Raw genomic sequence first — 23,009 nt, 5'->3', positions numbered from 1 at the left:
AGGAAGGACGAAAAGGCTCGTCCAAGGAATTAATGTAACCTTTACAACACAACACACGGGGTTGTGCTTTCTTTTTTCACCCACAACAAGACACGCACACACGCACACACACACACACATACACACACACACAATACGTTCTTACACACACGCACACACGCACACACACACAATACGTTCTTACACACGCACACACACACACACACACACACACACACACACACACAGGCTCAATAAATCTCCATGAGTTCGCGGAGGGACTGCTCGATGCCGCACATGCGCTGGCGATGCTCCGTCTTGTCGAAGATGGCGCTGATGCGATCCTCCTGCAGCAGGTGCTCCACCACAAAGTCAAACCGGTCAAGCGTCTTCTCGGAGACGTTATGCTGGAGGATGGTTCGCCACACGCTGGTGACGTAGGCGATGGCCCGCAACAGCTCGCTTGCGTCCACATCAGATATGACGGCCTGGCGCTGCGTGGCGTCTTGTTCGGACGGCGCAGACAGCTCCACGGCAAGCTGCCGCTGCTTGGCCAGACGGCGATCCCGGCTGAAGCGCACATACAACTGGCAGAAGGTGATGGTTTCGTCAAACAGGGTTGACGTGTCGAGGTTTGCGGGCAGCGCGTTCTCATGCACGATGATGGCGACGCGGGACGCGAGATCGAAGATGTATGTCTCCATCTTGCCTCGCACAGATCGCCCGGCCTCGGCCTCAGTGAAGTCCAGCACGTGCGAGATGAGCGCCCGCGCAGCGTCGTCGAGGTACCGCCGAATCAGGTGCTTGCCAAGCGATGACGTGGCAAATGCGCTGGCCAGCGCCGACTTGAACCTGTACATGCCGCCTGGCGCGCGGCGCAGATCGTCGTCGTCGTCCTCCGGCAACCTCAGCGGTGGGCGTGCGACGCCGTTTGCCAGCGCAGCCAGCCAGGATCTGCGCTCGTTCTCGGTCCTGACAGCGAAGCAGTGTGATCTGGGTTGGTCTGCCCGGCGAATGGCAATGCCAAACCCGGACGGCGCATCGCACGGCTCCACGCTGGCCCCGGCAACGTCCACAAACAAGCGGACGGGGTCCGCCTTGGCCTGCGTGTGGTGGTAGAAGATGGAGCCGCTGCATAACATGAACCAGCGCCGCTTCCAGGGGCGATCGTCGCCGTTTCGCCTGCACTTCTTCAACACAAACCCCTCCATGTCTGGTGCTGACAGCTGTCGCTTCACGGATGCGCCATTGGTGTCGGCAGCGAGGTCCAAGTCCAGACCGCGCTCGCTCTGCTGTCTCGATCGCACGCCGCTGCTGCTCCTGCTGCTGCTGGTGCGGCTACTGCCGTTCACAAGCTGCAACGTGTCTCTTTTCTTCTTTGAAGCCCCTTCTTTCCTCCACCCTTTCCTTGTCCCCTTCTCTTCCTCCTTCTCCGCCCCTACCGCTGCCGTCATCACCTTCTTCGGCTCACTCATGCTGTGGCCGCGTGGATGTGTGTGGGCGTCGACGAATGGAGAAGAGCGTTGTCGTTGTTGTCGTTGTCGTTGTTGTGCTCGTGGATTGTGGTGGTCGTTGAGAGGAGGAACAGCACACCACAAAAAGTAGTTTCTGTTCTGTGGTGGTTGTGGCGACCCGTTCACGATTCGTCTCTGCTGCTGTCTGCTGTTGCGCGAGCGCGCTTGCGGATTTGTGCTTAACTGCCAGGCAAGCAAGCAAGCAAGCGTTCACTTGATGATCGTGAAGACTCGCTGGCAAGCAAGTTATTGCTTCAATCAATCAATGCCACGCCAATTGGCCGTCACTTTCCCTCCGGCTTGATCCCAAAGCAAGAGACACACGCTCCCTGCCACTATTCAGCTGGCTAGCTCGTTGAACGGCGTCAGGGAATCCCCTACCACTGCAACCACAACGACAACCTCAAACCACCCGAGACTTCACACGCATCAGCCCTGCAGCATCAGCACCGCATCAACAGCACACCCTCGATCGCTGCCGCGCATGTTACTGTCGCGACAACCATATCGCCAACCACCGCGGCCGATTTAGCCCTGGTGATTCCACCCGCCTCGTGCGTGCGTGCGAGCGAACCAACCGCGCCATCCCTGCACTGTGGCGTGCACGTGGGAATCTGCTTGCTTGTCGACCGCACAGCAACGATCATAGCGACAACAACGACTTGTACAACCCCAACCAACAACCACTGCGACGACCAACAACCACTGCGACGACCAACAACTATCAACCAAGAACCAACCACCAGCATACAGCGCCTTCATCTGCATCTGTGAACGGCTGCCCTCTCCCACCCCTGACCTCAGCACCATCATTCTGGAGCCTGGCAGATAGATAGGGCAGCATGGAGGCGGTGAAGCTGACTCCCAAGGGGCGCCAACCCCTGCCACTTCACCGTGCTGTGGGTTTACACCTCCATGCTGACACAGACCGAAACATCTGGCTGGTGTCCTCAGACACGAGTGGATTTTGTCCAATCTCCATACCCGCGTCAGCATCTCACGTACCTGCACATGACAAGAACAGCAAGGACAGCCCAGCACGCGCCGCGTCTGCCGGCCATCACGCACAACAACAACAACAACAACAACAACAACAACAACAACAACAACAACAACAACAACAACAACAACAACAACAACAACAACAACAACAACAGCAGCAGCAGCAGCCTTTGCACGCCTTGGTGGAGGAAGCGAGAAGACGACTAGCGTGTCCATTGCCTGCACCCATCGCAACTTTGCCAAATGCATGCATGCGGGCAACCTACCTCAACTCGTGTGGTGCGGTTCTCGTGCAATCCCCGAGCCAAGTCAAATGCATCCTCCCAGACACAACCACCTATCCCTGTCACAACATCTTTCCATCCCAGGTACGTGAACTTGCGCCTCTGTGTGTGTGTGTGTGTGTGTGTGTGTGTGTGTGTGTGTGTGTGTGTGTGTGTGTGTGTGTCGGTGTCTGTGTCTGTGTCGGTGTCGGTGTCTGTGTCGGTGGGTGTGTGATTGCTGACCCGTCCACAGGTGCGTTCGGCCGTGCTTGGAGCTGCACAGCCATCTAGTTTTTGCAAAAAGGCAGAAGTGTCTTAGCTGTCGCTCACCCCGTTCCATCATTCAACATGCACATGCACTCGTGTGCACACCCATCACCACGTCACGTACTGGACAATGTTTTCCAGGATGTGGAAGACGAAGAAGCAGATGTTGTCTGCTTTGACTTGTCTGCACAAGACTTTGGCTGCCTGCTGCATCATCTCAACTGGAGCCAACTCGAAGCGAGCATGGTATGTGCTGGGGGAGCATGGGCCTGATGTCAACTTTGTCGCTACCATTTCAGGCAGCACTGAATGGCCTCGTCCACACCTCTTTGCAATGCTCATCACACTCACTCATCCAACTCACTCATCCAACACACTCACATCACACTCACTCATCACACTCATCACACACACACTCACTCATCACCGCCATCACGCAGCGCAACTCTACGCAGCAGCAACGACAATCGCTCACAGCATTCCTCACCCAATTCCAGACCATCCAATCTGGGTATGTAACACGCCTGCATCTGTGCAGCTGCGCGCTTGCCATCGATGGGTTGGTTCTCCGGCTGTTGATTGCCCAACGCCTTGTTCCCGCCTCCAGTCCTCTTCACACACACACACACACATACACACACTCTCTCACACACACTCTCTCTCTCTGATCTGCCGTGTCCACCCAACACATCCCCTCGCTCACTCACACGCACTCACGCCCACACACATACACACACATATATTTACGCACACGCCATACACGCAAATGATACACACAACCTCCACATTCCCCTGCCGGCGGCGACAGGGGTAGCGAGCGTGTGGAGCGCGTGGCTCTCTCCTTGCGGGCGGCAGAAGCTGCCTGCTTTATTGCTGTGTCGAGCCGCCTCGCAAGCATGGGTGATGCTGCATTGGCTCACCCTCCGTTGTGGTGCGCGCGGGTGCAGAGCGTGCTTGCAGGCATGGAGGACAAGCTGCGCCAGTCCCAAGCAGGGTTTCTGTTCCACACCACACCAGAAACGCGCATGCAATCGTGTCTACAGCGTCTGCACACCTTCTCTGCGTGGGGGCATCCAACGCTGTCACCATACGTGCTCGCTGATGCCGGCTTTGTGCACGCGCCAACGGATTCACAGCCGCATCGCGTGCGCCACTACACCGCCATGTGCAACAACAACAACAACAACAACAACAACAACAACAACAGCGCTGCCACCAACGCACCCAACGACACCCACGCCACGTTTGCGTGTGACTCCCCGGCTTCCATCGCTGCTCTCCTCCAATACATCGAGCACAGCTCAACGCGCAGCGCACTTCCGGATGCGGGCTGGACAAGCATGCACGCCCGCAACATCCCCCTGCACACGGCCATCAACAACCTGCCTGGGCGCACGTACCCGTCGCACACACGCACGAGCGAGAGCGGGGCTGGCGGATGGTACTCCTGCGATGACTTTGACACAGACGAGTATGATGATGACGACGACGGGAGAGAAGAAGAGCGTGACAGCGATGAACATGATGATGATGATGATGGTCACGACGGCGACACCGCTGTACGTGGCGGAGCTGGAGACAACGCGACCTGGACAGGACACGCGAACGAACCGCACTCCTATCGTCTGCACCACGGCTGTGACCATGGAAGCAGAGGAAGCAGTCGTGAACGGTCAACGGATGGCATGGATGGTAATGGTGGTGCGTTCGACGTGAATGCTGCTGACATGCAGTCTGGTGATGATGACGATGATGACTATGATGATTATGATGATGAGGAAGACGATGAAGATGGTGCTGCTTACGATGCTGGTGATGGTGACGATGCCAGAGAGGGTGAGCCGGGGAGTTGGGTGTATGACAGTGACGCTGTGAGCGATGGTGAGCGAGCCCGAGCTGATGAGAGTGATGACGCCAGCGCTGACTCGGAGCAAACGTGGCTGCACAATCAAGCCGCTGCGGCGCTTGCATTGTCAACGGCGTCGGCAACACCGCCTTCCATCCCGCTTGTTGGCGAGAGCAAAGCGTTACACACGCTTGTCATGGCGTGTCCTGACTCCGGCACTGTGTCGGTGTGGGGTACGAGCCCTGAACTTGCCCTGCTCACGCATTTCAACACGCGCACGTGCGACGTGGGCTCCCTGCTTTGCTCGCCTGTACTATTGCAACATTGCAACCGACGCAGCAGTGCTAAGCCCAGCAATGTCTTGGTCGTCAGGCAAGACGGCGGTGTTTCCTCATCACCACCGGCCTCCGCCCGAACATCGAACGACAACGACGACAATGATGCTGATGCTGATGCTGATGATGATGATGATGATGATGATGATGATGATGATGATGATGATGATGATGATGATGCGAGCGTGGGCGATGAGGCTGGCATGTGGCCCACTGCGCGCCGTCCCTTGATTGACCATGAGGCTGCAGCGCTGCTGGAAGCAGGCCTGCTTGAGTTTGGCGAAATTTTGCATGTGGGTGTGATGGGACAGCCGCTGCCTTTCTTGCCGCTCTTCGTGCACGTGCTGTTCTCTGCGGGCTCCGAGGGCTCGCTGGTTGCCGTGTTCCGCGTCGACTCTGCACTCGCTTCATTCGCCGAGACGCCAGATGGATACTTTGTGTACGTCCTCGCACCCTGTTTACACTTGCTGGCTCGTGTGCCACACCGAGACGGCTGCACGATACCTACTACACGCAAGTCTCAATCACATACTCACACACACACACGCACGCGCGCACGCACTCACTCACTCACTCACACATACACTTACTCACTCACACATACACTCAATCTAACACTTTTTCCACGTAGTTCGCCCGTGGATCACCTGGAACAAGGACTACGCTTCCCAACGCTGAGTGCAACTGCATCGCACTTGCAGCGCCGACACGCCGAAGTGCTGCAGTTCTCAGACAAGCGCACGCTGGAGCACGCTCAGTGCGTAGGCGGGTTTGCTGTGCCCCTTGCACAGGTCTTCGCCTGCTGTGAAACTTGCGACGCAGCAGATGGTAACAGCACAGCTACCAGTGAAGATGGTGATGATGCATTGCCGCGTTGTGTGATTGCCATTGGCAACCACGATGAACACGGCCCCTGCGCGGCAGTGATTTCGCTACGCGATGCTCTTCTGCGCAACACGACTGCAGGAGCAAGGTGGTGCAGCGCGCAGTGGCTGGTTATTCCGCTTCCGGCTGAGTTTTCAGACCCTGCAGAGGGTGTGCGCATCACTCCGACACCCACAGGCTGCATTGCCCTTGATGCGGCCTCAGGTATTGCCGTCCACGTGCACGCACGGAAAGCGGCATGCCACCGACTCAGCGTTGCAGACCCATCGCTCCGCCTCCCTATTGGCGCCGTTCACTTCAACGCTCGCACCTCCGAAGTTGGTGTTGTGGACGCCACGCCCCAGCTCACCACGTTCGCTGTGCCCCCATACCTCCTTTCACCAACACGCCGGCACCAGTCCGAAGAGCCCCTGACGTCCCTTGCACCGAGCATTGACCAGGTGCCCTCGCTGATTTCGCCGGTTCAGCTGCTCCCGAAGCACGCGAGCGCCCCTCACATCATCGCCACCACATCAGCGCCTCTTGCACTGGCGCATACCTGTGCGACCGATGCCGCGAGCAACACCGAGCCTGCTCTCGATGCCGGTGTCTCGTCGTCCCTGTGCCTGCACGACCTGCCGCCCGCGTGGCCGCCGCCTCTGCGTGCCGGCATGGTCTGCGTTGGCGGTGATGCTGTGGTTTCTGCGGGTGCAGGTGTTGAACCGCCACGTCAACCGCCATCACCGCTGTCCCTGCCACCGCAATCATCGCCATCCCCTTCATCTGCCTCTTCTTCGACGCCTGTGCAGGCTGTGCAGACGTTTGCCGCCCCTGTTGAATTCGTCTTGAATGGCGACAACCCCTTGCGTGTGCGCGCAGCACCATCGCTGGACGCAGAACCGCTTGGTGTTCTTCGAAAGGGCGGGGTGGTGCACGCCGTCGCACGTGCAAGCGGGGACTGGCTGCAAATCCAATATGCTGCCAAGACCAAAGGCAAGAAAAAGAAGAGCAGGAAGAAGACCAAGGCCCAGGGCACCGAGGAGCCCGTGGCCCTGGCTTGGGTGAAGCAGTTTGCCATCACACGACAGGGCCTCACCACCAAGACGCTCAGGCGCACCAATGAGCCACGTGAGTCCTGTCTGCCTGCCTGCCTTGCACATGCGTTCCCTCTCATTGTCACATGTGTTCCCTCTCCTTCTCGCCTGTGTTCACTCTCATGCTCACCTGCACACACTACACAGAGCAAGACGATGTCCGGTTGTGTGAAGGCGAGGTGATCGCGAGAGTCGGCCACGTTCCAGCCGGTGATGCCGTGTCCGCAGCGTTCCACGTCAAAGCGCGTGGCCAAGTTACCAGCTGTCGCGTTCACGTCTCTGTGAGGCGATTGCTGGCCTGCTCCGAGGCACAGGATGTTGCTCGTGTGGAGCAGAGCTCCGTTGTACTTGTGTTTGAACCAGCATCTTCAGCGCCAACACAGCCAAGCGTCCTTTGCATTCCTCTGCAAAAGTGCCAGCTGCTTGATGTACGTAGCAGCTCTGTCGATCCCAACACTATGTTTCTGTGTGTGCATGCACTTAAAGCATTTTGCGGTGTGCAATCGCATCAGGCGTGCGCCCAGTGTCGCCCTCTTGCATTCTTCCCCAGTTGCCCAACACACACACACACACACACATACACAGGCACACGCACACACACACACACTCTCTCCCTACACACACACACACGCACACACGCACGCACACACATACACACATACAGGCACGCACACACACACACGCACCTACACACTCTCACAACACACACACACGTACGCCTTTTTTAACTGCACTGTGCATCGTCCCGTGATCATCCCTGCTGACGCCTTGTGTTTCGGAATGATGCTGGGAATACAGGGTCCCGATGACACGTGGATGGCGGACGTCCTGTTTTGCCCGCTCGAACATGGCGTTTCGGCCTGCACCCGGGTGTTGCAGGTGCACGTGTGCGGGCCTGCTGCGACCCAGGTTCGCGACGTTCGCCTCGGTCTCCTTGCTGCACAACGCCCCCTGCCACAACCGTACGCTGCCGACGTGTCCACGCTGGTTGGCGATGGTATCCTTGGCATCACAGGCCTGACCTGTGACGCCCCGGCCCAGCTCTCCCACGCCGCGCGTATAATGAAACACAGCCTTCACCTGTTTGTGTGCGCGCCACGTGTTCTGATGCAAGAAAGCGCGCTTCGGCGGCTGCTTCGTGATGGGTTCATCACCAACCCTCACCCCGGCCTCAGCCCCGTGCCAGCGATAGCCCGCTGCGCCGTCCACGCCGCCCCTGCGTCCTCCAAGCAGGCACGCGATGCCATTGCGGCGCAGTTGCTTGCGCTGTTGCCGGACATGCAGCAGCACGCTGCCACTTGCACACGTCTTCAGGAGGCACTCGATCTTCTCTTTGAGTTTGGCAGCGCCAACCCGCGTGCGCTTGTCTGCGCGGCGATGCGCGCCCTTCTGCGCGTCGCACACGACATGCTTGAGAGGCACAGCGCCAACGCCGCCATGTATCATGCGCTCCATGGCATGTGCGGCAAAGCTGCGCCCGTGCTCGAGCCGATGCTCTTCTCCCTGGACCGGCTCACCCTGCCCCTGATCACCACAGATGACAAAGAACCTCACTCCCCGTCAACGCCAACCGCACCAACAACAACGACAACGAGCAACAACACTGCCGACAGTGCTGCTGGCCAGCGTTCACACCAGTACCACCCAACGCCGCATCGCACCAGTAAAAGTGTTGGCTCGGCGTGCCCGCTGCCCCTGCGCGTGTGCTCAAGCCTGTCCACGCAAGGCGTCACCGCAAGCGCCCCAGAAGGCCTCGACGCCACAGTTTTCCAACGCTACAGGGTGGATTTCCCCGGCGCACATCGGCAAGCATCGGCGGTGGTTGAGGTTCCACACGCTGTCGTGACTGGCCTCGTCATATCGCTGGCTGCAAACGACCGCACCCTGCGCATCACATGCACCGGCGGCCCCACGTTGACCGAGATCACGCTCGTGCACATTGGCACATTCACGCTTGATGAAGTCGACAGCACAACGATCAACGCCGACCTCGCGTTGACGTGCCGCTTTCTTCAATTCCAGTGCGATACCGTCACCCCTGCAGCCCAAGGCGCTGCCGGCGACGACGTGGGCAGCCCGGACCCGTACCGCACGCCCCCAGACCGTGTGTCCTATGTGCATGTTGGCAAGGGTTCTGATGGCTCCCTCACCGTCACGCCTGTACGCGCTGCGTCATCCAAGCCGAACATGCACCAGAACCTTACCCAGGAGCAAGAACGCCAGACACGCAGCCCGTCGCAGCAACAGCGGCAACAACACCAAGGGCTTGATGGCGTCTCAGCTGCTGGCATCGGTGCGGGATTTGGCATGCACGCTCCCGGCGCAAACTTGCCCGGGCTACCTTCCCTGTTCCCTGCAAAGGCTGAGGATCCACCGTTTGCGCTGTTTGTGTCCGTATATGGGCACGTGCTGCTACAACCAGTGCCTTCTTCTGACCCGGTGCCTGACGGTGGCGAAGAAGAGCACAGCAAAAGCAGCAGCAGTAGTAGCACCAGCACCAGCAACAGCAAGACTCGGCCGCGTTGTCCAGCCGACGGCGGCGCCCCACGGGACGTTCACCTGGCAGAAATAGCCCAGGGTGTTGCTTCAGAACTCGAGGCTCGCGTGCGGGCTGCACAAGCCGCGCTGCAGCGGAGCCAAGCCAGCCTCTCCTCTGTCATGCTTGCTGCTTCACGCGCCCCAACCAGCAACGAACACGTGCAGCTGGAGGAACACATGCACATGGGCAAGCTGGCATACACAGCGTGTGTTGAGCGGCTAGCGGACGTGTTTTGCCTCTCGTCAACCCTGAAACATTTCCTGCGCAACCACCGCAACCTGCTTGCCGCAAGCACCAAGGCAAGGCTGGTGCTGCCCACACCTGCATTTGATCGCAACTCTCGCTTCGCACACGCTGTGCTGGATCGCCTGCTGCAGCTACTGCCGGCACGAGTGCAGCAGCACGACGAGAGCTCACGACGCCCCACGGTTCCTGGTGAAACACAACGGATCTCACCCGACATGGATGCCGACACTGCTGAAGGCGGCGCTTTGTGCACGCTTACCGTTGATGAGGCGGTGCAGCTGTATTTTGGGCTGTGCTTGCAGGCATCGTCGGCAGTTGGACAAGCTGTGGTGGACGTGCTGGTGCGAGCCGTCTCCTTTTCCGTTGCCGAGTGGAACAGGCTGGTCCTTAACATCTTGCAGCAAGCACCAAACCACAGCCTGAGCCGCCGCATCGTCAACGACGCCGTGTGCTTGATGCAGGCAAGAGGCCTCGCTGACACCTCCGTGCACAACCGCCTTCTCCAGGATCTGCTTGATGACGTTGAGCGCGCGGGCGTCTCCGCTGCACGCCGATACCTTCCTGGTGCACTGTACGCGTTCACCCAGGCCATGCCGCGGCTGGAGGGGCGACGACGCTCACGACCCGACGCTACGCACCCCTTGCCTGACAAGCATGCCACGCCGCACTGCGGCAACCTGCCCTGCGTCGTTGTCACTGAGCAGAACACCCACCGCCGTGCTGCCCTGTACGCTGCGGCGCATGCAACCGTGACAGATGCGATGGCTGCGCTGCGTAACATTTGGGAGGTGAACGACCAAACCACCGTATCGCTGACGATGGCTGACGAGCACGACCTCAAAGGCGACGAAACAGTGTCGTTTCTGCTGCAGCGACAGCACCAGCAGGCGCATGCGCAGCACGCAACCCACAGCGATGGTGATACACACGGCCCGCTGATGCTGTTCCTTCGTGCTCGCTGCCATGTGGCCATCCCAGCTGCTGCGACTCACTCACCAGCAGCCAAAGCGGCCGCAGCAGCAGCGTCAACCATGGTCGCCTCGGGCATGGGACGAGCCACGACCAAGGGCGCCGCATCAACACATGGCCGCGCTGGTCGCATACAGCCCGCCACAACCCTGCGTGCACGCTATTCTTTTGTGGGTGAGTCAGCCATTCCCCTCTTCAGGGCCGTGCCCGCCGCTTCTTTACGTGGCCCTGCACTCAATGCGCCATCAACCGCATCATCATCGTCATCCTCTCCCTCCTCCTCCTCCTCCTCCTCCTCCTCCTCCTCCTCCACGGCGCCAATCGTTGGGCAAGTGGAACCCGGCGACGTGCTGCGTGTGCTTGTGTGTCAAGGGTCATGGATGCGCGTGGAAGTCAAGCGCGCCACAACGCCAGGGCTGGTTGACGGCTGGCTGCCCATCAGCACGGCAGCGCCCATGCTTCGTGTCGTTCACACGCGAGAGCGCATGCAGTGGTTTGTCGTCACGCAAGCCGCTGCACCCGCGCTTGAACTGAGGAATGCTGCGCGCATCACGGCGCCAGTGCTTGCTCGCATGCTGCCGGGTGATATCCTGCATGTTCGCCGGGTTGTGTCCGGCTGGGCCGAGGTACCCTGGGGAGCACGCACGGCATGGGCGCCCCTCGCCTTGGAAGCGGTCCAACAACGCAACAAGAACGCTTCCTCTGAGGAGGCAGCCACACCTGCAGACCTGACTGTCGGGGCGAGCCGCTCCGCCACCAGCAGCATCGGCAAAAGCGGTGGCAGTGGGAGCACAACGACACGAGGCAGCACGCCGCTGCTCAAGCCCAGGTCAAAAAGCACGGATGCTGCCGGCTCACTGTGGTCAACGCACCTCGTACTGAAGGTGTGTCTGACGCGGGAAAGCGGTGCAGCCCGCCATCGCGTGCCCTCTAAAGCTTCCGCCAACACACCATCGGCCACCGGCCCATCAGCAGTGAACCCGCAGGACAGAGACACGGCCAGAGACAGGACAGAAGCGCCACCCTCCGCGTTTGAGCACCCACCTCGCCCTCACGAAGAGCTGCACGAGACGTGCGTGTCAGCGTTGATGACTGTTGCCGCGTTCTTGTTGAGGCTGTGCGCTGCGCATGGGCTGGACGTGGCGAATATGGAGGTTGTAAACGAGGGCGGGCGCGTGCTGCCCGGGTGGCTGACGTTTGGCATGCTGCGTCTCGCAACAGGGGATGTGCTACACGTGCGTCCCCGCCCGGCCATCCGCCAACAGGAAGCGATCGTGGATCCGTTTGTTGCCGTCATCCTTGCAGTTGATGCTCCAGTGCACAGCGGTACAGACGCGAGTGCCACCGGGCAACCCCGCAACGGCGCTGCTGGCCCGCTCTCTTCCAGTGAGGAGCATGGCATGTACGTGGTGCGCCTGCTTCGCACCGCGTGTGTATACTCCGCGTGCGACTTGCTGCAGTTTGCACACGGTGATGCATTGCCTGCCGCCGTCCTGACTTGGCGTGGGCGCGTGCTCAACGCACACGACACGCCGGCCTCCCTCGACATGTGTGATCTTGCTCTCGTGCACGTAACGCGGACCGCCCCCTCTGACAGGAACGTCATTCATGGTTACGACAACCTGAAAATCAGCAACAAAACAGCAACAGCAGCAGCAACAACAACAACAACAACAACAACAATACCGGGTCATGTGTACGGTCGCCATGAATTCCGTCGCACACGAGCCCCAATCGCTGACGAAGAAGCCGGCTCTGGCCTGGCCCATGCCGCCGATCGCGTTGGCAGCGTTGGCAGCAGTGACAGCGCCATTGTTGCTCCTGCCACTGTTCCTGACCAAGCCGAAGCTGGTCCTGTGCGCGTGTTTGCGTTGATGGCATCAAGCGCGCTCTTGCAGCCGCTATCTCGAGACGTGTTGCTGTTGCTGGCGGACCTGCTCCAGCGCATCAGCGGTGGGTGCTCCTGGCGATCCATCATGTGGGTGCTGACGCATGATGCCATGCCACGGTTCTTGCGCGGCATTGCACAGAGCGAGGACGAGGATCTGCAAGGGGCAGTGGCCTCGTTGCTGTCGACCCTCTGCCGCGCCGTGCAGCCGCCGCTTGCTGACCCGCGGTGCAGTGACCCTTCGGTGGTGCAACTCCTACACCCGGTGCCGCTGCACACGCACTACGCGCTTGTGCAGGATGTTGTGTACCAGTACCTCCGGGCCTGTTCCCACTCGCGCCTGGTGTCGACGAGCGCGCTGCCGTTCCTGTTGAACGTGCTCATGCCTTTGCACGACCGAGGCGCGCCACTGCGCGTGGACTGGCACGAGCACACGCTGCTGCCGTCCAAGCCAACACAGCAGCACCGGCCGTGGACGTGCATCTCCTGCCGCAGCGAGCACTCGGGCCTGGCCCGCGGCGTGCCCCGGTTCAGTTGCGCCAAAGGATGCGACTTCCACCTCTGCCCCAGCTGCATCCCGTACGGCCCGCCCGACCGCCCCGGACCCGTCATCTCCGCCGGTGCCCTGGACACGCTGTTTGCGGCGCTGTCGCAGAGCACCGCGCGCCTGAATGCGCCAACGGATCACCAGCTGCGCATCATTGCGTTCAGCCTGGCACAGCGCGCGGACCCTCAGGAGGTCGCCCGCAGCCGCGCCTTTTGGCAGTGCGTGATGAGCTGTTGCCAGTCCCCGGACGAGGCGTTGTCCCTCCACTTGCGGTCGGTGATCCGCACAGCTGTTGTGCGCCTGCTTGGGGTACAGGTGATTTGCCTGCAGGCAATGCAGTCGCTGCTGCGGTGCGTTGCCGAAGCTGTCCGGCGCCTGCAAGACCGCGGCTCCATGCTGCTGCTTGACCTCGTTCACTGCGTGACGCTGCCTGCGTCCACACGCGTCCTGCTCACGGCGCCACCGCTCCTGCGCCTCGTGGTTCGATGCGCCGTGGCCGTGCTTGCCACCCAGTCGCTCGCCGTGGAGACCACCTCCGACACCTTTGCGAGGTGGAAGGTGGCCCTGCTGCAGAATGTGCACCAAATCCTGCGCAGCGTCATGCAACGCGCCACCACCACCTTTGTTCGAGACCTTTGGACCTGTCAGCGGTGGGCACCGCCGCGCGATGCACCCGCTGGCGATGGTGCTGGCGATGACGTGGGTGAACCTCCCATGGACATGTTCTCACCCACGTCTTCACCAGTGCCCTTCAGCACCGAATCCCCAGACCGGCATCAGAGCTACAATGGCGCTTCACGTGCCACGTTCCTGGAGAAGGTGCAGTTCTTGCTCACGTCCCTCGTGTACCTGAGCCCGCCACCGGCCCACGCTGTGCATCGCGCCCTCACCGAACACACGGCCGCGTCGTTTCCACAACACCAATCGCGCGCTTTTGCTGTTGGATCTGCTGCTAGCGCTGCCGGGCAGGTGGGTGCAACCCTATTTGGGATGGGAGCACCAAGTGCGCAAGTGTCGCGGCGCGTGTTGAAGTCCCTCACCGCCAACCGACCTGGTGCGCAGCAGCAGCAGCAGCGGTCGCGGCAGCCGCTGGCAGCCTCCATGGCGAACCTGCAGCAATTGCTTCGCGGTGGGCGCGGTGATGGCGGCGAAGGCAGTGCCGGTGCGAGTGCTGAGGATGACGACCTCAGTGGCGTGCGTGCATCCTGGGTGAGGCTTGGCCTTGGTGATGGCCTTGATGAGGATGAGCCAGGCCAATCATGGGCGACAGACAAAGCAGGCACCGCAGACAGCACGAGCCATGGCAGCGCTGACAGCGCTCGCCGTATCAGTCTTGCAGGTCAGCGCGTGGAAGTGCCGAAACTGCACGCGTACTCGTCACTTGTGGAAGCAGCACACGCTGCCGCTGCTGCAGCGCGTGACGCAGACCAACATGGCGCAGACGATACGTCTGTTGGCAACAACAGCAGCAACTACTTGGACGTGCTGCTGTTTGACATGATCCTGCAGCTGATTGGCGAGGATGAGGCTGCGGCAGCAGCCTGTGTTGGAGTGCTATTCCAGGTGGCCAACGCTCGATTGGTGCAAGTGATGGAGTCGCCGCTCATGTCACTTTTGCTGCTGCTCCTGCACAAGGACCAAGCTGTGCTCAGCTTTGTGCAACAGCACCGCGGCCTTGAATATGTGCTGTCTCTGCTTGAAGCGGTGCCCGTGGATGCGACGTGCATGGTATGGCAACCAGGCACAAGCACCATGGCCGTGCGCCTGGCAGACAGCTTGCAAGCCATCTCTCTGCCAGCGTCCGAGGGCTGGAGGAGCGGTGAAAGCGCACTGAAGCTGCTACTCTGCATGACAGACCCCGCACGCACGTCAACGACAGCGCGCGATGCCGTTGCGCACAGCCCGTTGTTTCCACAGCTCCTGCGCCGTGTGTTGTCCCTGGTGCCTGTGCTGCCCCAGACAGCCGCGCGAGCGCTGCAGCAACTGTGCATGTGTTCCCAGTATGGCGCAGCTGAGCAAGCCGCGTCCGCCTTGCTCACCCGCCCACTCACTGCAACCAACGTCAATGCTCTTCGAGTAATCATGCTGCGGCCGCGTTGCGCGGGACCCGACCCAGGTTCAGGCGTGCAAGGCTCATCAGCGCCGTCAAAGCAATCAACCACAACGCCCATGCCAGCGGCGGCAGCAGCAGCAGCAGCGACAAACGGCAGCACAGCCACCGTGACCACCACCACCACCATTACCACCACAACGCGTCAGTGGCTGCAGGAAGTTGTGTACGCCATTGTGCACAGCGACACGCCGCCATCGGCCAGGTCTCCACCGTCGCCGACTCCTTCGACAGCAGCTGGCGGCGTGGAATCCCAGCTTGAGCTGTGTCGCGTGCTGCGGGCTGGCATCCACCAGCTGCGCAACACCGCTGAGGACGTGGCTGCCCTTCGCACCCAACTCCCTCCTCTGCTGCTGGACCCATCAGCCCTGGCCAGGAAGCTCTTGTCGTGGTCTCTCGAGGCCCTTTCCAGCGCTGGACTTGTTGGTAGGGACGATGTTGAGGCCCCTGGGGATGATGCACGCATGCTCGATGATGCTGCTGATGCTGCAATTGCAGCCGTGTGGACCATGCTGACCGTTTCTAGCCAGCAGTCCGCCCCGCTTCCTGTCGAGGGCGAAGCACCACCGCCTCCATCACGCCCATGTCACAGAGGCACAGCCTGCGAACGGGACTGTGCTGGCTTGGAGACTGTGTCTGATGCCATACAGTCGTCATTGCTGGCAGCAGGCGCGCTGCACCGCGGAAGTGCGCCCGCCTTTGCCATGGGTGATTTCGCGTCCGTGGTTGATTATGAAAGACATGTGCGCGAATTGCTTGTGCCGGGGATGCGGGTGCGGCTGCTTGGGTCGGCTCGCACCGCCACGTACGAGGTGCCCACGGGCACCATCGGCACATTCGTCTCACACAGCACAGGTGTGCTGTTTCCAGCAGCCACCCGCAACAGCGACAGCCACGGCGACGGTGGTGAGAGCGTGGGGCGCACGGTGGTTGTGCATCGCGCGTCGATGGCTGACCTTGAAATTGTTCATGCACCGCAGCAGCTGACAGTTGGCGATCAGGTGTTCGTGGAAGTGTCTGCCATGTCGGACGCGCAGCGGCTGGGGTTTGTATGGCGGCCCTGGTACCACTCCCTGCTCGGCAAGCTGGCCACCGTGGTGAGCATTGACCCTGGAAACAGCGTGACCGTCACAGCCGGTGGCATTCGCGCGGTTCTGCCTCCCCACTCTGTGACATTGCTGCCGCAGGAACGCACAACAGGGGTATCGGCGGCGTCGCTTCACCTGGCAGCCCTGCGTGCATACGTTGGTGCGCTTGCTGCCCTCGCTCAGCTTCCAGTGCATGCTGTACCTTCTTCTCTGCCTGGATCACCTGTGTCATCCAACAAGGACAGCGCGTTTGCCGCCTCAGTTCCTGTGGCAGAGTGGCTCGTGGTGACTCTGCTGCATCCCTCGGCGACCGAGAGTGCAGCAAGCGCGTGCAGGCGTGCGCGGGTGCTCGCAGCCCTGTGCACGTGCAGCCGCGCAGTGCTGGACGCGCTGCTTGATGAATCAAGGCCATACATGAGCACGCTCTTCCTGGACTTCGCCAGTCTGTGTCGTATGCATCCTCAACCAGAGAATCACGCTGCGCCCACAGCCACTGACAACACTACAGCAGCACCAGCATTGGCATGGGAAGAAGAGGAGGAGGAGGAGGAGGAGGAGGAGAAGGAGGAGGAGAAAGTAAAGGAAGGGAAAAACGAAGAACGCGAAGCAGAAAACGACGAAAGGGATGAGGACGCACTAGCAACAACTGTGACAGGACACCGAAGCGCACAACCCAAGGAGGAGGAGCAAGCGGAAAGACGAGGGGGAGGAGAACGGCCCGCGCGTGCAGTGTTTGCACTTTCGTTCTTCGCAGCTCAGTGCAGTGCAAATGCACGTGTACGAGCATTGCTGCTGTCTCACTTCTCTGGCGATGACTGTGCACGACTGCTGGTGACAGCGCCCACGCCGGTGTCCCGCCTGCCCTGGCCAGATAGGGCGCGTGTTGTGGCCTTGCTGCCACTGCTTGTGAGTGCTCTGTGTACGGCATCGCCCAAGTTTGCACGTGAGCTTGCAGGCAGCCGCCACATGCAGCTTCAGAAGTGCACGCCGCTCGTCCTGGATCGCCTGCTGAGCCTGCGCGCCTCCGTGCGCGTTGTACTGCACATTGCCCCCAACGCTCCGGCTGTGGCGGCGCCGCTTGTGCCGCGAGAGTGGGTTGTGTCGCCACCGGAACACGGCCTGTGGTCTGGGCTGCAGCTTGCCGTGCCGGCATCGTTATCGCTTCAGCGAGTGGGCGTCATCCTTTTCCCCGCTGCGCAGTCTACCCTGGCAAAGCGGGTGGGCTGCTGTGGCACACGCCTGCGCATTGGTGGCCTCGAGGTGCAAGTGGGCGACCGCGTTGTGGTGCGGCGTGCCATGTCGGATCGCGCACAAGTTGGCCGCGTGGTTCGCCTGGAAAAGACGTTTGTCTGGATCCAAACAGCAAGCGGGCTTTCAACCGTGTTCGTTTCTGATGTGGCAGTGGGAGCAGTGTCCATCCGTAGCGCAAGCTCGACGGACAGCGATGTGTGTCACAGCGACGGCGGCCGCAGTGGCAACGACAACGGTGGTGGTGCTCATGGCCATGACGGCAATGGCACGGCTGCCGGTTCTGCTGGCAAGACGACGAAGGCGAAGCAGGCACCGGAAGCGAAACCAGTCGGCAGTCCCTCACTGGCGCATCTGCCACTGGGAGACTTGGCGCAGATGTCCCCAGCTGATGGGGCGCTGGTGCTGTGGTGCACGCTTGACGTGGATGCCAACACTGGGCGCCCGGTGCTCACACCACGGCTGCCCTCGACACCGCCCAGCAGCACAAGCACATGTGTTGAAGACACACCAGAAACCGCAGACCGCCAACACCCTCAGCGGCCACTTCCAAGGGGCTTGTTTGACGAGCTTGCTGCACACGACAAGCTCTACGAGCTCGTGCAAGCGGCTGCGTCCACGTTTCCCCCAGATGCACGCCTGTTTGAGGAGGCCACAGGTGCTGATGAGACCGTGGGTCTGACAAGTGCCCGTCAGGACACGCAGGCGTTTGTGCGTCATGTGCGCGTGCTGGCTGACATTCCGGGCTTTCTTGCCGCCGCGCTTGAGCACCGTGTGTTCCGAGCGCTGCTGGTTCGCCTTGTTGGAGCCGGTGTGTCGTCTGCGGATGCTGAATACTTGCAGTCGGGGATGCACATGCCAGACCACGTGCTGCGTGACAGCGCCGTGCGTGCGACAGATGCAAGCGCGCTGCTTGACGGTGTGCTGTACAACCTGCTCATGACCAGCAGCCGTGGCGCCGCCGCGCGTCCTGTTCAAGAGCACACGGAAGCGATGATGCGCACGCTCCTGAGCAGCGGAATTGTGTACCACTACTGCGTGAGCGCAGTCTCTGCTGCCGCCGGCGGGGCAGAGATGGAGGAGGACGCCGATTCCACACATTCGCAGACGTTTGATGTGACACACCCTGCTGTCAAGAGAACCAACGCTGTGCAGGGGGAGGGCGCTGAGTTTGCGTTTTTCCTCGGCGTCACCTCACGTTCCACAGAGGAGGGCACTGCCAACGTTGCTGGGGCGCCGCCCTCGCTGCACCCGCAGCACTCATCGTCAGCGACAGCAACGACGACAGTCATCGGTTTCCCGACACCTGGCGGCACAATCGCAGCCGGTAGTGGTGATGGTGGTGGTGGTGGTATCGGACGAGGAACAGCAGTGGGACGGGGGAGGGGGATCAGCCCCCGCCGAGGTGGAGCACTCCCACTACAGGACGCCGCGGTGCTTCTTGGGCGCAGCGTCAACGATGCCACTTCTGGTAGCAGCATGCGCACCCATGCCACCCCGCTGCCGTACTCGCTTCCAGGGTGGACCTCGGTCAGCCCCGGGTCCAGCCCAAGACAAGGGCGGCGCAACACAAAGGCGCGGCGAAAGCCGGACAGGGCGCCCCCGGCGCAGCGGCTGTTCCATGAGCTGGTGGACCAGCGAGCACGCCTGCTTTCGGAAGCGAACTTGACGGTGGTTGGTGCGGTGACGACCGCCAAGCCGCTGCCGGCATCTGCGCTGCGTGACTTCTACTTTGAGGTGACGCTGGCTGAGGCGCGCGAAGCATTTGCCGCGATTGGCGTGAGCGCGTTGCCCACGCTGACAAGCATGGTTGGCTTTCAAGCCGGCACTTTTGGGTTTCACGCCTTTGACGGCTCGCTGCGGGCTGGACAGCTGCACTACATCGCTCCCGGCCCGGACTCGTGTCCGCCGGGCACGGTCATGGGCTGCGGCTTCAAGGCAGATGAGCGGCTTGTGTACTTCACCCGCAACGGCTGCATTGTTGGCGGCTACTCCGACCCCAGCGTGGCCCGGGCACGCTACCCGGCTGTCACAGGCCAGCTGGCGACGCTGGTCCTGCTCAACTTTGGGCATGCTCCATTTGTGTTCTCCAACCTGAACCGGCAGCTCATTTCACGGGAGTACCTGGCGGAACGCGGCCTGCTGCACACGGTGGCGTCATCACGGCCACATTCGGAGCCAGACCTGTCGCTGTTTGAAGGCGGCAGCGGCAGCAGCGACCCCGGCGCGCTCTCGGGCATGCTGCCTGCTGCCGGCTTGGGCATGGGCATGGGCGCGCACGGGCAGATGCCCAGCTGGCGTGTGGACTTTGCTGCTGCGGAGCACGCAAAGTCGATTGAGTCCCTGGTGTCGCACATCCGCATTCTCACGGCGTGTGCGAAGCAGGCACGCGTCAGCAACAACCGTAGGGTGCAGCGGGCGTTTGTGATGGTGGTTGAGGAGAGTGGACTATTGCAGGTTGTGCAGGAGTGGCTGCACAACGACAGCATCAACGACCTGTTCCGCTACCTCAACGTGAACAAGGCGTTTGTGCTGTTTGCACGTGCGCTGTGCGCGTGTGACGACACAAACGTGATGGCGCGGTGGCTGGAGTCGCCCCTGTCCATGCTGCGCACGCTTGTGCACGACTACGAGCAAGTTGGAGCGCGTTTTGCCACACGGCCACAGCGCCAACTCATGCACCTACTGCGAGTGGCTGCGGAGGAGGTTGAGTCTGCGCTCCGACACGCATCGTCGTCGTCATCGTCGGCACCGGGCAGGACACGTGACAGGCGCGGCATGCCTGGCTCCGGCTCCGGCTCTGGCTCTGGTGCGGCCTCTGCGTCGTCGCTGTCGTCCTCGTCTGGGGCATCGGCGTCCTCGGGTGTGGTGTCCCCGGCACCACTCACCTCGGCAACGTCCCTGCTCAGGTCGCCCTTCACAAGGCCGCGAGATCACGACGGTGGTAACGACGACGACGACGACCATGATGATGATGATGATGATGATGATGATGATGATGATGATGATGATGATGATGATGGTGGTGGTGGTGGTGATGATGATGATGGTGGTGGTGCTACCGAGCAACGGCAGGATCGGCGTGTGCATGGGGAGGGCTCCACAGGCCAGCAGCAGGAGGAGTCTCATGTCGAAGTTGACGCCTTTCGGAGAGTCGAGGCACCGGCAGCTCCAGAACGCGTGCGGATGACTCCTGAGGTCGCGCCACCTACAAGTGAGCGCGATGATGGGCACGGGCCTGCGGCACGCGACGAGCAAACAACAACAGAGTACAAGGGCACGGATGCAGCCGGGAACGAACGTGGCGACAGACAAGTTGCAACACCTGCAACAACTGTGCCAACGACCACAAGACCTGCTGTTTCCACCACAACGTCAGAACCAATGGCAACGAGCGATGTGCCGGCAACTGTGGTTGCCGATGCTGTCGAGTATCGCCAACGTCTTGGACGGCAGCGCCTGCGCATTGAGTCCAAGTTTCCCTCGACGTTCTCGCTATCATCTGGCGAGCAGCGGTCGGTGACGTCGCCTGCACTTCCGCGCCTTGGCCGCGAGCTGACAGACGCCAAGCGCACGCTGCCCTGTGACGCAACCAACGCCATCTTCGTGTGCTGTGACGAGAGCAACTTCCACCGCATGCAAGTGCTGATCACCGGCGCCCGTGGCACCCCATACGCCAACGGCTGCTTCCTCTTCGACGTCCTTTGTCCGCCCAACGTGAGTGACCTCTTTGTGCTGCTGTGTTGTGTGTCTGTGCATGTGAGTGCGTGTGTGTCTGTGTCAGTGTGTGTGTGTGTGTGTGTGTGTTTGCCCGTGCTATTGTTTGTTTGGCTGCTTGGCTGCTTGGCTGCTCGGCTGATTGGTTGTTTTCTGTTGTCATTTTGTTTTGTTGTGTCTGTTCGTCATCTGTTTCGTTCATGGCGTGGCCATTTATGGACTCATCCACCTCTTCTGTGATGCTCATCACTGCCTGTATCATGCCTTCCTCGCTGGTGCTATTTAGTACCCACACAAGCCTCCAACTGTGCGCCTGGTAACTACTGGCAACGGCAGCATTCGTTTCAACCCGGTCAGTAGTACATGCTTGTGTCTGTGCTTGTCTGTGTGTGTATGGTCTGTGTGTGCGTGTCTGTGTCTATGTCTGTGTGTGTCTGTCTGTGTGTGCGTGTCTGTGTCTATGTCTGTGTGTGGGTATTGGTCTGTGTGCATGCAAGTGCGCGTGTTTGAATTGGTGTGCGCTTGCGTGGAGGCGTTATGCTAGCACGATAACCATTTATTTCGCGTCCTCACCATGCCTCTGTGTGTACGTTCCATGGTGCAATTTCTCTGGCAGAACCTGTACAACAACGGCACGGTTTGCCTGTCGCTGCTCGGCACGTGGCGCGGGGACGGTGGCGGTGAGGAGTGGAACACGAGCAGCACGCTGCTGCAGGTCTTCACGTCGATTCAGTCGCTCATCATGACGGATGACGTGTATTTCAACGAGCCCGGCTTTGACCACTCACGGCAGGCGCCGGATGTGCAAGCGGTGAACATGGGCTACAACAACATCGTGCGCTACGGCACGGTGCGCTATGCGATGCGACAAACGCTGGAGTCCCCGCCCGAGTGCTTTGAGGACATTGTGAGGCAGCATTTCTACATCAAGCGCCATGAGATTCGAGCCACTTGCCAGGCTTGGGTGCAGGACGCGCACGCAGCAGCAGCTGCTGCTGCAGCCGCCTCTTCGTCTTCTTCCTCCTCGTCGTCTTCGGCGACCGATCCTGGACGGCGAGCACGGACGGTGGTGGCGGCGGCGTATGCTGGGCTCACGATGCAACACAATCCTTACCTGAGCCAGCTGTTTTCGAGGTCGCACGCTGCATATGCCGAGTACCTGGAGCAGGAGGTTGGGCTGCTGCTTCAGGCGCTTGATGTGCTGGAGCATGAACTTGGCGAAGCGTTTGGTGGCAGCAGTGGGAGAACCGGCCCAGCCACAGGCCCATCCACATCCAAGAAAGAGCACCAGTAGAATGGGATGATGGGAATAGCCGTGGCTCTGTGTGTGTGTGTGTGTGTGTGTGTGTGTGTGTGTGTGTGTGTGTGGCTGTGGCTGTGGCTGTGGCTGTGGCTGTGGCTGTGGCTGTGTGTGTGTGTGGCTGTGGCGTGTGTGTTTACGTATTTGCGTGTCTATGTTCACGTGTGTAGTTGTGCGTGTCTATGTTCACTTG

The 23,009-nt window shown here is 60.6% G+C and overlaps 2 protein-coding genes across 2 annotated transcripts; one reads left to right on the top strand and one right to left on the bottom strand.

Moving 5' to 3' along the window:
* Positions 1-230: 230 nt before the first annotated feature.
* PTSG_00517 (uncharacterized protein) lies at positions 231-1,454 on the bottom strand (the record flags this gene model as incomplete). The annotated part of the gene is made up of 1 exon (XM_004999003.1): positions 231-1,454. The coding sequence occupies one exon, from the start codon at positions 1,452-1,454 to the stop codon at positions 231-233; it is 1,224 nt and encodes a 407-aa protein (XP_004999060.1).
* A 1,177-nt stretch (positions 1,455-2,631) lies between these two features.
* Positions 2,632-22,880, top strand: PTSG_00516 (uncharacterized protein). The gene is made up of 9 exons (XM_004999002.1): positions 2,632-2,863; positions 3,167-3,271; positions 3,466-3,536; positions 3,834-5,645; positions 5,838-7,198; positions 7,312-7,592; positions 7,963-21,516; positions 21,803-21,868; positions 22,133-22,880. Exons 1-9 carry the CDS (start codon positions 2,747-2,749, stop codon positions 22,808-22,810), a joined length of 18,045 nt encoding a protein of 6,014 aa, XP_004999059.1. The 5' UTR covers positions 2,632-2,746; the 3' UTR covers positions 22,811-22,880.
* The last annotated feature ends 129 nt before the right edge of the window (positions 22,881-23,009 follow it).

Source organism: Salpingoeca rosetta (assembly GCF_000188695.1).
Source record: "Salpingoeca rosetta unplaced genomic scaffold supercont1.1, whole genome shotgun sequence".
Taxonomy (NCBI): domain Eukaryota; class Choanoflagellata; order Craspedida; family Salpingoecidae; genus Salpingoeca; species Salpingoeca rosetta.
Note: the sequence above shows the minus strand (reverse complement) of the source record. Positions and strands in the feature narration are given on the sequence as shown.